This window comes from Ahaetulla prasina, chromosome 3 (assembly GCF_028640845.1).
Source record: "Ahaetulla prasina isolate Xishuangbanna chromosome 3, ASM2864084v1, whole genome shotgun sequence".
In the NCBI taxonomy this organism is placed as follows: domain Eukaryota; kingdom Metazoa; phylum Chordata; class Lepidosauria; order Squamata; family Colubridae; genus Ahaetulla; species Ahaetulla prasina.
This window is the reverse complement of record NC_080541.1, coordinates 201,571,915-201,590,251: the sequence shown is the minus strand read 5'-3', so window position 1 is coordinate 201,590,251 and position 18,337 is coordinate 201,571,915. Positions and strand designations below refer to the sequence as shown.

The 18,337-nt window shown below is 34.5% G+C and overlaps 1 protein-coding gene across 3 annotated transcripts in view; it reads right to left on the bottom strand.

Moving 5' to 3' along the window:
- Positions 1-2,347: 2,347 nt before the first annotated feature.
- The window catches only part of ADA (adenosine deaminase), a 31,592-nt gene continuing 15,602 nt past the window's right edge, over positions 2,348-18,337 (bottom strand). For all 3 annotated transcript variants that reach the window (XM_058174292.1, XM_058174294.1, XM_058174293.1), the window contains 7 exons: positions 17,781-17,896; positions 15,374-15,495; positions 12,295-12,366; positions 11,270-11,371; positions 9,109-9,176; positions 8,753-8,882; positions 2,348-5,075 (listed from right to left, as the gene is read on the bottom strand). In XM_058174292.1, the coding sequence (XP_058030275.1) occupies positions 4,971-5,075; positions 8,753-8,882; positions 9,109-9,176; positions 11,270-11,371; positions 12,295-12,366; positions 15,374-15,495; positions 17,781-17,896 (715 nt within the window). In that variant the 3' untranslated portion in view covers positions 2,348-4,970. The remainder of the gene's footprint in view (positions 5,076-8,752; positions 8,883-9,108; positions 9,177-11,269; positions 11,372-12,294; positions 12,367-15,373; positions 15,496-17,780; positions 17,897-18,337) is intronic.

Below are 18,337 nucleotides of genomic sequence, written 5' to 3'. Positions count from 1 at the left end.
GCCCTGACGGCCCTTCCCCCTCACTCTCAGAGCCACTCTCGGCAGGGGGCCAGGCCCGGGGGGAGGGCTGCAGCCACAACAACTATAGAAATTTGACCATTCCTGCTATCGGTGTCACTAAGTGATTCAATATTTCTGAACAGGTACACTTTAACATTTGGTTTGCTTAGCCTTTTTTTAAAAAAGGAAAAGGTGATACAGGCTAAGGCATAGTATTTGTGGTATACAATTCAGATAATTCTGATACATTTTCATCATCTGTTAATAGCAATTTCTTTTTAGGTAAAAGTATATTTCTCTTGAGCCAAGGTTGACTTCTGGTGACTACATAGATACATACTTGCTGCTTTCCTTATAATAATCCTTACATTTTCCATTGCCTTCTTCCAGCACTTCTTCTGAATATTATGCAATTCTATAAATTTGTTTTTGACCAAATAAAATTGAGTATTATGCATTTTGCTGTTTCCTACATTTATCTCTGTAGGCTTGCAATGTGCTTTGCTGGTTTTATAACCGGACATTAAAAATCACTAGATCAAATATTTTCAGAATATTCTGGGATGCTAAGATTGGTATAGCAATCTGCAGGAACAAATACAAAAAATATAGAAATGTAGAATATGTACTGTAGAAATACATAAACCAAAGTATTAATCCTGTCTATCCACGGAATATGCCAGAGTTCTCAAATAAACATCAGAATGCAGGTCTGTATGGTTAGGAAACATACACTTAATTGCCAGTTTACTACAATATGAATCTAGCAGTATGAACATTGACAACTTAAACACAAAATTTATCTGAAACTGGCATAATGTACTCCCAGAGAAGGGTGCAAAAAGATTCAATCCTCAACATTTTTATTTGTGACTTCAATAAAAAGATGGGAGCAAAAGTTTATCAGATTTACAGATACCGTATTTTTCGGACTATAAAACACTCCGGACTATAAGACGTACTTACCTTTTTAGGGAGAAGAACAAGAAAAAAAAGGTAGCTTTATGTGATTAATATAGCAATTTGCCTCCTTGCAGCAAACAGCCTGTTTCATTTTCATTTTCAGCACAGCCTGATTAGCACAAGGAAAAAAAAAACCTGCCTCTGCCTCCCAGCAATTTGCCTCCTTGCAGCAAACAGGCTGTTTCAGTTTCAGTTTCAGCACAGCCTGATTAGCACAAGCGGTTGATTGTCGGTTGGATCGGCCTCCTGAGGATCAGTTGTTTCAAGCTGCAGGGATTGTCATAGCCTATTGCTGCCTCCGTTTTCAGACGCCGCGCACTCCATTTTCTGCCCATTCTGGGCAGCAGGGATTGGAATGGGCAATAGGCAATGGCAATCCCTGTGCCTGAAACAGCTGATCCTCGGGAGGCCGATCCAACTGATAACCAGCTGCTTGTGTTAATTAGGCTGTGCTGAAGCTGAAACTGAAATGCCTGTTTGCTGCAAGGAGGCAAATTGCTGGGAGGCAGAAGCCAAAGGGTGGAGGCCGGTGGGTGGGAGGGGCTACATTTGGTGTATAAGACACACCCAAATTTTCACCTTCTGTTAGTGGGGAAAGGTGGGTTTTATACTCTGAAAAATACAGTAATACAAATTTGGCAAGAAAGCTAATGTCCCAAAAGTCATTTGACTTAGAAATAAAATTCAAGGTCAACTTGTTAGGGTAGACAATTGCACTGGAAATAGTATAATTTAATGAGACAAAAGCAAAATTCTTATTTAGAGAACAGTGATCAAATGCAGAGATTCAGGAGTACAAGACTTGTCTGGGTAATATTACATATGAAAACTTTAGATTACTATCTGAATACAAATGGTATGAGCCAGCAATCTGATGTAGCTGCAAAAAAATGCTATTCTTATATTAGGCTGTATCCACATAATAATCAAAATTTTTCACTGAGAAGAATATCACCTGATTCCAAATACACTTCTGTAAATTTAGACATTGTAGGAAGATGATCAAGTTCGACTGGTAGCAAAGAATCAGAGTCTGGTAGCATCTTCTCCAACTTATAATTTTTATTATGCACTTTATGCATCTAATAAAGTGAGCCATGCTCATAAATGCTTAAGTCTTGTTAGAAAACATGCTATAATGTATATTGTTATGTCACTGAGAGCAATACTAAAATTTTAGGCCCCTTCCGGCTTAATGAAAGTTTTTTTGCTTCTTGTTTTACTAAAACAATGAAACATCTACTTATTTTGTAGTGAAAGGTGAAACAAAGACCCATACCCTACTTTTCATTTAATGTTTTTCTAATTATTTCATTTGTAGAATCATAGCTGATTTTGGCTTGACTGTTTTTTTCTGGTATGCCAGACAAAAATGAAACATACCTTTAAGTAAAAATGGACTTTATTTCATTAATGAAGATTTAGGTTCTGCTCTTTCCTCAAAATGAATTCTGAATATATTGTGTTACACAGCAAGAACATGGATCACAATATTAAAACCATTTACAAGCAGGATAATTCTTTACTGGTGGTACAAAAATATTAAAACAATTCTTTTATATAATCTTGAATATAGATGATATGCCTATTGACATTAAGAACATCTTACTTAACATTCAAATAAACCAGTATATACTGGCTTGCTGTTTTCTGAAATAAGTAGTATGCATAGCTAAGCCTACACCTCTGCACACGACACTAATGTAAAAACTATTCTTCAGACAAACTTTTGATGTTTAGTCACCAACAACATGGTATCACAAACATGTACGAGTTCTTAGCATTGATTACAAACTTAAAAAAAAATATTACCAAATCAAATCAAACCAGAACCATTTCTATAGACAAAATAAGTAATAATAGTATCAGTTTGTGTTTAGAGACAAGCTCTAACAAATTACAAGAAATACTACATAACTAAAGATACAGAGAAAGTTATAAGAAGTACAAGAAAGGCTTGGATTCTATGTTTTAACCCTCTGGTCAGTTTTGCTGAGTTATATGAAAACATTACAAATTAAATGTTTTAAGTTCTGGCAGCAATGTCAGATTTCTAATTCCATTTCCACCCCCCACCCCCCAAAAAACTTGGCTTAATTTTTCAAGCAATCTCTGTTATTCACTTATTCAGCACTCTTTCATAATGTCCCAAGCACAAGTACTCAAGTCTAGAAATATCGAAACCATAAAATAAATGAAATAATTGTTGATTTGTTTGATTGATTTGTTGATTGAAGAAAAAGAAAACAAAAAAATGAAGTAAATTATTCTTAAGTGGCTACAGATTTGTCTCCCTGAACTGAAATATACTAAATGTGCACCTGCTCCTGAAATAGCAGTTGAGTGTTTAGCTGCCACCCTCTCTTCACTGTCAGAAATTACTGTGCTTTGAGGCTGCAATGATTTCTCACTTCCAACTTCATGTTGTTGCTACTTACAAGGAATATAGAAACAAGTAACACTATGATTTGCACCTAAGACTTGTGATCTAAGCCCTTAAGAACTTATATTTGGGTTTTCTGCAACAAAAACTGTAAATCAATCTAAGAGGTGAATTTTATAATATACCAACTTAAACACTGAATGTGCAAAATTTTCACACTCTAATATAAAAACATGGATCTAAATTCCTGAGTATATAAATGGGAACTTCAAAGATAGCTAATGCAAAATAAAAAAGTTACAATTACTAAAGGCATCTAGCATATTATTTGGGAATGAGAATTCTTGGCTTTATATTGCTATGATTTAGATTTTAGATTTATATTGCTATGATTTAGATTTGTATTTGCTACTGCATTTTCCTGCTCAAAACAGAATAATTTCATTACACTACATATTTGGTTACAGCTTTCCTCATAGTCCAGTTAAGCTGAAGCACTTACAGTTAAACCATTTTGTTAGTTTCCTTAGGGAACAAAATCCAGCAAAATAGTCAGTTTGGTACTAGCTGTTTAGTCTAAATTTGGGGGGTGTTATTCCAGTTAAAACAAAGTAACTGAGCACCATTAGATAATGTTGCCTTTCTGTTAGTCTCAACAATAAAAAAATAAAAGTGTCAGTATGCTATAGTTAAATCACATAACTCCCAGTTAAACTAAACAGTATAGTACAGATAAGAAACAAGGCAAATGGCTCAGTAAATAGGTGGGAATACAAACTTTAAATATGCATTTCTATACAATCCCTATATGAACAGAAATTCTATGCAATTCTATTTTTTAAAATACTGTTTTTCCCATGGTACATCTCCAGCGTAAGACATTTTAGGCAAGACTGGTTTCTGAGAAGGCAAATGTTGAATCAGCATTACAAGAATTTCTCCCATACAACTTTCATGGATCAAATATTCTGTTTTTATATTTTGATACCATTGAAATGAATGAAATGGAAAAAACATGAACTGTTATTTAGTGTAAGTAAAATAAAGTAGAAAAATACGATTGAACTATATTCAAGTTAAATGATAAGGTATGTTTGTTTTTTGAGATTTATGAGCACAATATGATTCTCTTAAAAATTCAATGCTAAAAATACTTCCGATCTTTCTTCCTTTTGTTAATGTAGGAGTGCACAGAAGACATCACTTGTAGATAAATTAGTAAGGCAGATTATTTTTTAAAAAAAATTATTTAAAAAATGTCTGAGGCTTTGCTTGCTGTTGCAAATAAACAGTCATTTGACCTACTGATAAGTTTTGAAATAATAAATGGCCTACTGATTTGGTGTACCTGAGATGGAACTTAAATGAATGTAATTGCAATAAATGTATCCCTATATCCAATCTCTAGATGTCTGAGCAGCTTATATTCCATCTTTAAAAAAATAAAATTAAACTCACAATACCTACCATCATAAGAATACTGTTTTGTACATGCCCTGTTCTGTGGTTATTAAGTAAACAAAAGTATATGAAGTTTGCTCACTGTCTTCCAAGAAGCAAAACAAAGAATTTGGGCAAGCACAACATTGGTCAAGGAAAAAGCTGATGCCTGGTACAGAAGAGTTCAGAATTCTTGGCTTTTTACCATCCCGTAGGCATCATGTAGCTTGTACACAAGCTCCTTTTTATCTTGCTCTTCCAAGAAGCAGGACATTGCCGCATTTATATTCTGTAAAAGGAAGAAGAAGGTATGCCTGATCATATTCCACTAATGTGGGCTATACTATTTTAATTAAATGGTTGACAATGCTGTTTTTAAATGCTATACTTTTATCTTTGAAAATGAAAAGAATGTTTTTTAAAAAGTCTAAAACAGATTTAACAGATGGGGTTTTAGGCAAGCACTTTTCCCATTTAAAGCTCACCTGAGGTTGCTCAAATACTGAGATAAATTTTATATATATACATATACATATACATATATATATATATATGTTTTCTGAGGTTTTCGCGGGTGTTTGTATGTAGGTCTTTGGTTATTCGGGTTTTCTCCCGCGTAAAATTGGAAGTGTCTTGGCAACGTTTCGACGAAGTCTCATTCGTCATCTTCAGGCTTCAGCTTCGTGCTTCTGGGAGCAATGTGTGATTGCAGCTGTTTCTTCCTTTTTAACTGCTAGTGGGGGTTTGAACTGATTGGGTGGGAGCTTGGCTGTGCTCTGATTGGATGGGGTTTTTTTGTGCTCTGATTGGCTGGGGGTGTGTCCTGTTTGGGTGGGGGCTTGGTTGTGCTCAGATTAATCTGAGTTGCAGGGGGATTTGAGCTGGTGAGTTGCATTGCTGTTGTTTGGCTTCGTGTTTGTGGTCGTGCTACATCTTCATAGTGGGTGTCAGTCTGCTGCATGTATGGATTGGAGGGGTTTGAAATGGCTAATGTTGCAGCTGCGGTCTGGCTTCTGGTCCTTGGTCGTGCTTCCTGATCAGTGTGGGTTTGGGTCTGCTTTCTGGGTGGATGTGTGGTGGTGACATCCTGTGTGGACCTCGTGAGTGTGGGTCTGGTGTCATTCCTTGTGTTAGGGACTCGTTTGTCAATAAGGGCGGGTTTCCAAATGGCTGGTAGGCGGGAGGTATCATCTCGTTTGTTCATGCTGTGTGGGCATTTTTCTATCTCGATGGCTTCTCTGATTATTCTGTTGTTAAAGTGTTCAGTTTTGGTGATAGTTCTGGTCTTTTTAAAGTCAATATCGTGTCCTGTGGCTTTAAGGTGTTGGACCAGGGAAGAAGTTGGTTCCTCTTTTTTGACTGAGTTCTTGTGTTCTTCAATGCGTGCACTTATTCTTCTGTTGGTTTGTCCGATGTATGTGATGGGGCAGGCGGTGCATGGGATTTCATATACTCCTTGATTTTCTAACTCAATTTTGTCTTTGGGGTTTCTTAGGATGGTGGATATTTTTTGGTTTGTGCAGAATGCTGTCTTGATGTTATGTTTGTGGAGGATCTTGCTGATTCTGTCTGTGGTGCCTTTTATATATGGGAGGAGGGCTGTGCCGTTTTCTTGTTCTCTGTCTTGGATTTTAGTGGGGGGTTCTTTTTGGATTAGTTTGGTAATTTTATTTCTCTGGAATCCATTGGATGTTAGTACATTTGTGAGAGTGTGTAGTTCGGTTTTTAGGTGTTGTTCATCAGCTAAGCGTTTTAAAACATATATATATATCTTTGGTTGTTCGGGTTTTCTCCCGTGTAAAATTGGAAGTGTCTTGGTGACGTTTCGATGAAGCACAACCAAGCCCCCACCCAAACAGGACACACCCCCATCCAATCAGAGCACAAAAAAACCCCCATCCAATCAGAGCACAGCCAAGCTCCCACCCAATCAGTTCAAACCCCCACTAGCAGTTAAAAGGAAGAAACAGTTGCGATCGCACATTGCTCCCAGCACGAAGCTGAAACCTGAAGATGACGAATGAGACTTCGTCAAAACGTCGCCAAGACACTACCAATTTTACACGGGAGAAAACCCGAACAACCAAAGACCTATATACAAACACCCGTGAAAACCTCAGAAAACAAATATCTATCTATCTATCTATCTATCTATCTATCTATCTATCTATCTATCTATCTATCTATCTATCTATCTATCTATCTATCTATCTATCTTAGACCACATCCTGTGGATTTGACTGCTTTTACATTTGGGCAAAGCAAATAAGTAACCCAGTACAAACTTATAGACTGATAGCATTCTTCAGAATCCAATATGCTGTTTGTTCTTCTGTTACGGCTACCAAGATCATTTAAGCAATTAGGAGATTCACTGGCAGCAGCCCAAAACAATAGAAAGTTTTAAAGTCCTATTACTCAGCAAAATGCTCTATGTCTGCAGTAATGCAAACTCAATAACAGTGAGGTCATGGGATATTAAACTACAAACTTTCCAATCATATTTTGGTTGAGCTGTGGGGGCGCATTGGTTAGAATGCAGTATTGCAGACTAATTCTGCTGACCGCCAGCAATCGATCCTGATCAGCTCAAGCTTGACTAAATCTTCCAACCTTCCTATGTCAGTAAAATTGTTGGCAATATGCTGGTTTTGTAAACTTCTTAGGGAGGGCTGTAAAGCACTGTGAAGTGGTATATAAGTTTCAATGCTATTGCTATTTTAGCCTATTGTGTTCCATAACACCTATGCATATCCTGAACACCTATGCATATCCTGAACAACACCTATGATCCTGAAGATGAAATTCAAATACTTTGACCACCTAATGAGAAGGAAGGACTCACTGGAGAAGAGACTAATGCTGGGAACAATTGAGGGCAAAAGAAGAATGGGACAACAGAGAATGAGGTGGCTGGATGGAGTCACTGAAGCAGTTGGTGTGAGCTTAAATGGACTACAGTGGATGGTAGAGGACAGGAAGGCCTGGAGGAACATTGTCCATGGGGTCACGATGGGTCGGACACAACTTCGCAACTAACAACAACATAGTTCAGTGTGTTGTACCAAGCCAGATACTTGGGTTAACTGATTTAGAACAAAGTTAACATATGGTGTTAACAAGTTGCATCTTTTAATTTTGAAAGCAATTAAATTGGGGTCAAATGTAGCCTTTCATCTATTGTAGAAAGCCATATAAATTGCAAAGAGCCATGGAAAATATTATATCAATAATAATTATTTTTTAAACAATCCAATATACCAAAACAAAATGTCTGTGAATATGCAGAGATTTATCAGAAATAAGATATGACTGTTAGGATAGAACAAAAATCTGAGGATTATCAATGAAAATATTTTAAGGAAGAAAAAAAAATATCCAACCCACACATCAAGTAAAAAGACAGGGAAAATAACCATAATAAAGTATAATATCATCTGAAATGAACAAGAAACAATAGTGTGCTAATGAGCCTACATAATTTTCTGAGCATTAATTTCTTAATTAATTCCAATTTCTTAAGTATTTCAGATTAGGAGTAAATATATCCAAGGGAATTGTGAGATTTTTTAATTCAAGTTTTCAGCTGACAGTGTTTGTGAATACATGAAGGTCCATATGGCATACAGAAATGGCTATATATTAAGAAATACCTTGGCACAATGGGTATATGATTACATAAGAAGCCATTACCTGAAGGATGTATTTAAATGGTAAGAATATTAGCATTTCTCTACAAATGGAGTATGGTAAAAAGTCCCTTCTATTCTCCAGAGTATGGTCTTGATGTGACCACCATGTTTGGTGTCTTTATTTCCATTTCTAAAAACCTTGAAAAGATTAACATGTCTACATCTTCAATTTAAATGTATTAGGAAGGTTTCACTTTAACACAAACAGATCAAAACAAGCCGGACATTACATGAAGGGCAAAGTATTGCCAATATGAAAAGCAGACCAACTTACCAATTTCTTGAATTCCTCTTCTGTAAACTTCATGTGATCTCGAGCAATTCTGTAGTCTGTGTCAATTGTGGATCTGAAAATGAGTGGATCATCTGAATTCAAGGAATAATTTGCACCATCCTTCATAAATCTGGAAAGACAAAAATGGAAATGTTAAATGATCCATGGATGGAAATATATATGGTCAGCTTTCCTACTGCATTCTTCTACACATTTATCAAAATCTAAAATGGTGCTGCTAGCTTTTCAAAATATTTATAACACAGTTGCAAATTCAAAAAGTAATCAAAAGGAAACATAAGTGAGCTGAAGTATAGTTTATTTGAAATAATTATAGTAATAACAACAATACTTACCTTATTACAGGATGTTCTTCGAAGCTGGTTTTACATGCTCCAGTGAGATGACTGGACCAAGGACAGAGCTATATATTTAAGCAGAGAGAAATAAAGATGCTCAATATAGATCTCTTTTAAAGTGTTTTATGTTAATAAATATTTATTAAAATAATAAAATGAAAATGTTACTTGAGGGAGAATATGTTTTCTATAAAAAGCTTGTAACAACCGAGAGTAATTCTATATACAGATTCAGATCAAATAATCCATTTTTGTTCATCCTGAAATATTGCTTATAAAATCATCTGAACCACTTCATGTAAAGTGAACATCTGAACTGAAAAATGCACATGATGCATTTGTTATTATTAATCTATACCACCGCAATCAATTTCTACAGACTATTCATGGAAAGATTATGGAATAAGCTACATCTATCTAATTAAGAATGAACTGTTGTCAGTTATAAAAAGAATAATTGATTAATGCCAGTTAAAGGATAGTTAATTCAAAGATTTGAGATCAGTCAGATACAGACCAAGAACTAAATCATGTTTGTCAAGAGAGTTCATTTACACCTTTTATTTGCAGTCAAATATACCAGTATGGATCTGACAGCCATCTTATCATTCTAGTTATATATGATGGCTCTAACATATGGATTTGTCTCTTGGTATCATACTGTAGACACAGATATACTTTAGTGATATCCCCAAAAGCAAAACAATAACACATGAAATGTTAGTATAGTTTTCTTTCATTAAGCAATCAGGTTTACACATAGGACAGTATATTTATAACCTGCAGTGTGACAAATAAGGATCAGGCTTGCACTGTGTATATCTTGTACATAAGGCAAGCATCCAAAAGTTTACATATTCCCTGTCAGGTTGTAGGTGTCAATGAACCTCTAAATGAACAGAAACTGACACACCCTTTACATAACACTGTATACAATGGGACCTTGGTATTCAACTGCTTTGAAACTAATCAATTTAGTACTCAGTGCCTTTTGACACAAAAATTTTATCCTGATACTCCTCGTTAGTTTGGTAGTGAATGCACAAGTTAGAACTTTTCAGTGTTAGCTGCCTTATGATTCACTACATTATTCCTTATGGGAAAAATTAGTTTGGTACTCATTGCACCTCCCAGAATCAATTAAAAATGAGTACCAAGGTACTACTGTAGAATTAAATGCAACATGCTTGCATTTAACAATTGCACTTTCTGTGCTATTGTTTTGTAGCTAACTGCAGGCCTAACAAATCAATTGCCTTAAAAGGGGGCCTTAAAAATGTAAGTTAAAAAAAAAAGCAATGTATCCAGATGGAATAGTTTCCAAATTTGTCCACATGCCATTTTCACTATTTACTTATTTAACCTTATTTCTTATTTGCCCACAAATAAAGAGTGGATTGCAAAACTAATGGAACTGACAAAGATGACAAAATTGACTACTTTGATGAAAGATAAAAGTTTATTTACTTGGTTTTACTTGAGAGGACTTTTGAATTTTTTGCTTGAGAAAGATAAAAATAAAAGTTTATTATTTGATAATTAGATTTATGATTATAGAAATATTGGTATATTATAATGATTCAATATATAGATTGTATATTTTAAGGTTTATGGTTAAATTTAGAATAAGTAGTTATTAAGTAGTTTTAGGAGAATTTGGATTATTTTGTTTCTATACTGTTTATATGATGTTTTTGTTATAATTTAGAGAAAGAGGTTATTATATTTTAATTTGTACTGAAGAAGGTTGGAAATCCTTTTTATGTTCTTCTTTTGTCACTTTTTAATTCCCCCCCCCTTTTAATCCCCTCACCCTTCTTTTAATGTTTCTTTTTTAATTTGTATTTTATCTTTTAAAAAAACTTAATAAAGTTGATTTTTTTAAAAATTACAGGCTTAGAAGTGTTTTCTTTTATGAAGATTGATGATATACATGCTGTACTGCAAAATAAATTTCATACTAATTCAGGGTAAAACCACAAGATTTTATTTCAAAAGTTCCTCATTCAAACTTCAGCATTTCTAAGGAAGGCAGAAAAAAGCAGAGAAAAGCAGATTGATTAGTGTTCTGATTCAGTATAAAACAATTATACTTTTCTTTGTTTTTAAAAGTTGTTAAGGAAGTACATACAGAGATTTGCAGAAGATATTCTATTACCTCAAAATGTATATTTTGTTTCAACAACTGTTTGTAAAGCTGTTCATCCTCAAAGACGTGGTAGCCATGGCCAATTCGTTCTGCCTTAAGAGCGTTGACTGCCTATAGTGATATAAAGGGAGAAAATAGGAAGAAATGACTATTCGCAGATTAGGCTACTTACACAATTGACACATAATCCCTAAACAACAAAATTAGATGGTGTTTAATGAATATCTAGCACAAAATTATAGTAATTCAAGAGTACAGTTTAGGAATAAATGAGCATGACTTAAATTTACATATTACTTTCTTCTAATATTATTTCCATATTCATTTTTTTCTGACTACACCTGAACTTCTCTTATGCATAATTCACAAATGATAAAGTTTCTACTCCAGACTGTAACTTCAACCTCTTTCGTATAAACTTAAGAGAAAGCACAGCAAAGCTTGAGTAGTTTAAAACTGAGGGAAACCATTAACTGATTTTAAGAAAAGGTCCAACATTGTAAGTAATGGAGCTCTCCGTTTGTCTGTGCCAGTAGGATTTGGGCATTTATGATTTGCTTTGTCTCGTATAGCTGGATTTTTCTAATTCATATTTAGACAGAAAATAATTGAGCTACAGTGTTCTGTAAGGGACACCTTTGTATAACAGAAAATGATGGCAACATTATTTGCAGTCTGATCCTAGAAAATCAGAATATATTATTTGATTTAAAAAAGAAATTAAAGCAGAATTTTATTAGTAAGTAGAATAATGAATGGAAATGAAGAGGTACTACTTAATTAATGATTAAGAAACAATTTGGGAAAAAGATGGAATTTATTGGAGGATAAGACAGTTTACAAAACTATCCTAATTACTGATGCTATAACAAAAGGAGTATTTAAATTACTTCTTATCTTTTACCTCTTCTGAAATAAATTGGAAATATTTTTTTTTGTTAAGCAGTCCCCTCACAGGATTTTACCATTTTCTACATTAGTTTTCCCTGGCAGCTTTCCAGATGACACCCAATTTCTATGGAACAATTTCCTACCTCTTTGATGACTTGGGATGTTCCAACCTCTCCGGCATGAACAGTCCGATGAATACCACATCTTTCAGCTTCCTGAGAAACAGGAAATAGAAACTGTAATTTGCTATTGTTAAAGAAGACAACACATTTTTTGAGGAAGGAATCTGCTATTTCATATTTTGTTGGTGGTGAACATGGAATTGCCAAACAAATAAATCCTACTTAGAACTCTTTTTGCTCTTAAAGAGGAAAAATGATTATTAAAATGAATGCAAAGTTTAGAATGTTGATATGTTTTAGTTGAGTTTCACACACAGAGACACATTTAAATGTACATATGTAAGTATACACACGTACCAAAAACCAGGCTCCATAGGCCACTATATTATTTTTTATTAATTTTTTTAAAAGAAAAAATAGTTATTTCTCTTAGGAATGTTCAAAGATAATGCATCAAACAAGTCAGGAAGTATTTAAATAACCAGCAATGAATTCAAATATTTAATGTAATTTACATAATGAACTTTCTATGGGGTCAGTTTTTTGGTGCACCGTGTGTGTGTGTGTGTGTGTGTGTGTGTGTGTGTGTGTGCATTATAGTAATATTTTATGCATGAATTTTAAAGCCAATCATATTCTTAGATATACCTATACTTAAGAACAGATACCAAGAATAAGATTAGTTATAAAAGCCCATGCAAGCACACACTGTATATATTAAGAAATATCATTTTTTAAAAATTACCAATTGCTTAATAAGATACATAAAGAAGTTATACTACTGTAGTATCAATACACAGAAACCCAGGTAATCGTAGCGGAATTACTACTGCTATTTGACGATCATCTGGCACAATATTTCCGAGCTTCTCTGTCATCAATAAGCTAGAAACATTATTATGAACAATGTCGGTTGCAGGAAAATATACAGTAGATGTATAAGCATTTTTTGTACTCTCTGATTGGTGCATTATTGCATCCTTCCAAGATACTGTTAAAAATATTCTAAGGCAAAATATATACCACCCATTTTTTCACAAATTGTAATGAGCTTATTGAATTTTGGCACTTAATTGAGAACTATGGTTAATTCAAACTGAACAGTCTTAATGAAAAATGAGGAAAAATATTTAATTCAATTAGATGTAAAAGCCAGACAAATATTGATTTAAATCAAAACTTGTTTCTAAATCTATTTGTGTAGTCTTCAGTAAGGCTCACTAGTGCAATTTAAAATTCTTCATAAATACAGGCAATTTTGTATTAAGAGACACAAACTCTTGGGATAGTCACTGGTTTGTCTCTTCCCTGTTGTCCAAGCCGAAGAGTGGGAAGGGAAGATTAACCAATAACAGAGTTGGAAGGTGTCAGAGTTTCTTGCAAAAATCAAATCCAGAAGCACACGTAGATAACTGATTCATCTGGATTCATTAACTTCTTTATATACACAATAATACATAAAGTAAGTTTACAACACCAACAGCAGATTCAGTTTCATTTCAACTTAGATCAGCAGATAAGATCACACACACTGGTTTCAGTTTCTTTTTACAGACTCAGAAGCTGCAGACTAAGACACGCCCTAGCTCCAATCTGTCTCAGCTCCCAATCGGCTGACTTAGTTGCTATGCCTATTAATTGGCTGACCTTGTTACCATGTCTTCCCAGTCATGAATATTCTGACAGAAGGGGCCATATAGGTCATCTAGTCCAACCCCCCACCCAAGCAGAAGAGAAAGTAAGCTGGATCTTTTCTCAGCTCAGCTAGAAAACCAGCAATTTGAATTGTTTTGAAAGCAACTGGGATCAGAAAACCTGTAATTTTGATTCAAATACAGTTCTATTTCCCTTCTCAGAGCCCATTATGTTTCATTAATATCATGTCTTTTTAGATTGTAAATACAAGGAAATGGATTCTAAGTGACCTTGAAGCCTTTCCTGATTAAAAACTAAAAGGATGAAATAGAAATGGTTCAAATACTGAACTGTTTGAAATTGTATGGATTTTACCACCACTCAAGAGGGCTTGTGTAGAACGGTTTCTAAAGAAACTTTTCTGAAATGAAGCAGACAGCATCTCCCCAAATGTTGTTCCCCTATTCCAATTTCAGTGTGAAAAACAACCGTAAGTCACTGGTTTCAGTCCCACTGTTAACTTTGAGTGGTCACTAAATGAACTGTTGTAAGTTGAGGTCTATTTTCCTCACAACAACAATCCTGTAAAATGGATTGGGCTGAGAGTGAGTGACTGGCCCAGAGGCAGCCAACTGGCTTTCCTGGCTAATGTGGGCCTTGAACTCACGGTCTCCTGCTTCTAAATTTGATAGTCATGGCAGAAAATATCAGCACATTAGAATGAAAAAGAAAGAAGATTGATATTTTTAGTACTTTTGGAAACTAATAAATAAAAATTAACATGTAATTCAACTTTTCTCTACAGGAAATAAACACAGGATACTGTATGCCATGAAGGCCACACAAGGAAGTGTTTTGAATGGGACAGCCAGGATGGCTGTCTCACCCTGAATAATCTTTACTTAGAAGAGATTGGCTAATGAGAAATAGGTTACCCTCAAATGTGGGAAAGTAATTTTGAATAAAAACCCCTACTTCTTCCAATTCAAAGATTATGTTTGTCCCAGGTTCTTACTGATGATATATGTACTAAGGCTATGCAGACTTGGAAAAGGAAGAAAAATCGATTCATTAAAAGTAATGTGACAAAAAAACAGTACAGCTTTTTTTCAGGCTCTGCCGAAATCTGGAAAAGTCAGGCTGTTTCAAGGAACAAAAGAGCGTAACGGTATGTGAGAGCCAAAGGATTTCTTCCAAATCATTTTTAAACAAACACAACTCTAAAACGTATCGGTAAGAGGCATAAATAGAAGGAAAATCTAAAACAGAGGAGTGACCATATAAGTCCTTTCCTCAGAGTTTTAAGCAGAGATTTTTCCATTTGAGGCTGAAACATTACTTGTAATTGAAATTTGGATATTGTATTCTAGTATTTCACATGGGAAGTAGAAATTTTGTTCTGAACAATGATTTGGAGCATTAAATGTTGCTGAAAATAAGAGCACGATTATAAAACTGAACATACTTCGTAAGCTTTTCGGTGGTCTGAACAGGCCGCAATAACCGATTCATCTCCAGCTAAGTCTATAGCAACCACTGTATCGTTCCAATACTTCTTACACAGTTCCACAATTTCTGGAGACCAGCCTGAAAAGAAAAACATAAATAAGGGTCATTATAAAAAAAAATTGGCAGAATCGAAGGTCTTGCTTTAAGACTTGTAATCATTAATCAAAAATGGTTACACATAAATGACATTATTTTGTTGACTTTCCCTTTGACAGCTTCTGTGGCGATCAAGCAGATGTTGTAAATAGCAGAATGGCCACAAATAATTACAATGTTTAAGATACATTGTTTATTTCTGGTTAGTTTTTATCATTTTAGAATGATTATAGAAATTTCTAGAAGAGTTTGAGGACTCTCCATAAACTATGCTACAGTGTAAAAGTATTACCTTTTACTACTTCCTAGAATTTCTAACTAGATAATTGTTCAAGGAAAGTGCACAATCAAGCCAAGGACACAGATTCATAATTGTGGCACACTGTTTTGCATGCTGTGCAGGTTTGGTACATACAAGATAGAGTCAACTATAGTCTATATATCCAAACTTATGCACTGTTGTCAAAACTTAACTTTTTCTCTACTGAAAGGTTATTAATGTATGAAGAAGTTTTATATATAATTTTAAAGTAACAAATATAAATTTTCTCACATTGTTTAATCTTCAGTTAAAAATTATTTCACCAATATTCTAAAACAGAAGCTAACCAAATAACAAAGCAGTTCATATAATATCTAATTATAAAATAAAAAATATACAGTATTACAGAAAGTATTGCAGCCAATATAAATTATTGACTAAAATATAAATTATTGACTATAGTCTACAGACCATTTATAAATGATCATGAGATTGATAGTAGCTCACTATACAAATGCAAGCCTGTATTAAAAGGAACACATTACTATTAAATAATTATCTGAGCTGGAGAAAATATTCTCTAGAGAAAACATTTTTGGGAGTTTTACTATATACTGTTATATAAAAGTGCAACTACTACTGCCCAATTGCAGTTCTGAATAACTGGAGCAGACGTAGGGTTATAGCAACAATCAAATAAGAAAATAATGTGACTCTGAGAAATAAAAATTAGTTCATTAAAATTCTTCACTCCAATCACTGAAACTTCCATCTTTACAAACAAGAAAGATAGGAATTTCTTTTTTCCACTAAATAGATTGTATTAATCCTGTCCTGGATTTCCAAAACTTTCACACTGACAATCTAATTCTGAAAGGTTGGTGTACCAGCATCCAGCAGGATTATCATTGCAATCATTAGATATATTGAATTGAGTTATACGGGCACAACTAATTTATCTATTAGAGCTTTTAAGGAGCAACGTCAAGTTTCTTAAAAAATAACCCATTGCTACATAGAAGCACCAAGTAAACTGGCTATATTCCAAAGCATGCCTTTTGTTCAGACAAGAGCCTCAAATGAATGTGTTCCAACAAATGTGTTTTAGGATAGAGATGTTGGGGGGGGGGGGAAAGGCAAGGTCATGGGAAGTGTTATGGAGAAAAGAAATCACTGGGAAGATCAGGGGACAGACAATTGACCAGTTGGATATATTACAGCAGCCACATGGCATTGGCCTTCCCATTAGCTTTCTTTCACCACCATCCCCTAGCCACTGTTTCTAAGGTCTAAATTGAGTAGATGGATGGGTTGGCTAGTTGGATATGCTATGCCTGAATTAAGAATGGAGATGATGAGTAAGTAAGTTATTTATCAATGGCTAAATTTGTCTACCATAGCACTTTGGGAAAAAGTGGTGTAAAGATCTGCGGGTGTGTCAGCACACAGGCATGTGGAGGTGAGAGGAGAAAAGCACAAAGAGCCTTGTCCTATTCATCTCACAACATCCCAGCTGAAACCTGGAGCAACTAAGGTGCTTATTTCAGTTCAGAGCCATTTGTTTTATTCACAAAACTCTTTTACATCGTGCATACCTTTTAATGTGGAAACACCCCCAAGTAGGTTCCAAATTTATTTGTTTATTAAATTTAAATGCCACCCATCTCGTTAGCAAATGACTGTAAGGAGTCCTTAAAAAGTCCTGAAGCTTAAGGGGTTTGGGAGTTTGAAACCACATGTTGCAGTTATGTGAGCAGAACTCACAGACAATTGTAACTGCAGAGCAACTACAGTCCTAAACATTAATCACAACTTTTATGTTGATATATGAGGTATCATTTTCAATATTGCATTATGAAATCTTGCTTTTATCTCAACTAGGGATAAATAATATTCTTTTGATAAATTACAGAAAGATTTAAATCTGAACACTGAATGTGAGGAGGGAGGAAGACAGAGAAAAAAACAGAGAGAGCAGCACTATCAGTAAACTCTTATACATTACATGGCTGGTTGCGCATGCAGCAGAGAATAGACTTGACTTTGATGTTGAAATCCTTTTCTCCCTCTTTTAATCCTTGATTAACAGATCTAACTACATCGTCTGGAGTAACATCTCCCCTGTGTAAAACAAATAATCAGTGTATTATATATATTAGATTATTAATTGTTATGAAATTGTTTATTAACATTTATACATAATATATATTAATAATCATATTACTAATGTTATTCAGCTTTATTTAACCTTCCTTATTATAGGGCGAATAGTTTCTTTTCTACATGGAGACAGCACTCACATTTCAGATAAGCCAATTAACAACAAAATATAGCATGCCAGGCTGCCTTGGCAGGAATTTGCAACAAACATGGGCAGTAAATCTTCTAGACTCCTTTAACCTTTCAAGAAGTTTTCCTACAAAACTGGTTTGAGAATTAAGTTTGCAGTTAGTTGTTAAATAATGCTTCACAGTTCCATCTAAACAAATGTAAGTGTTGTAAAGTTCTCCAGAAGGGTCAATTTACTACGTAATTTTATACATAATGGCCAGAAGGCAAGAC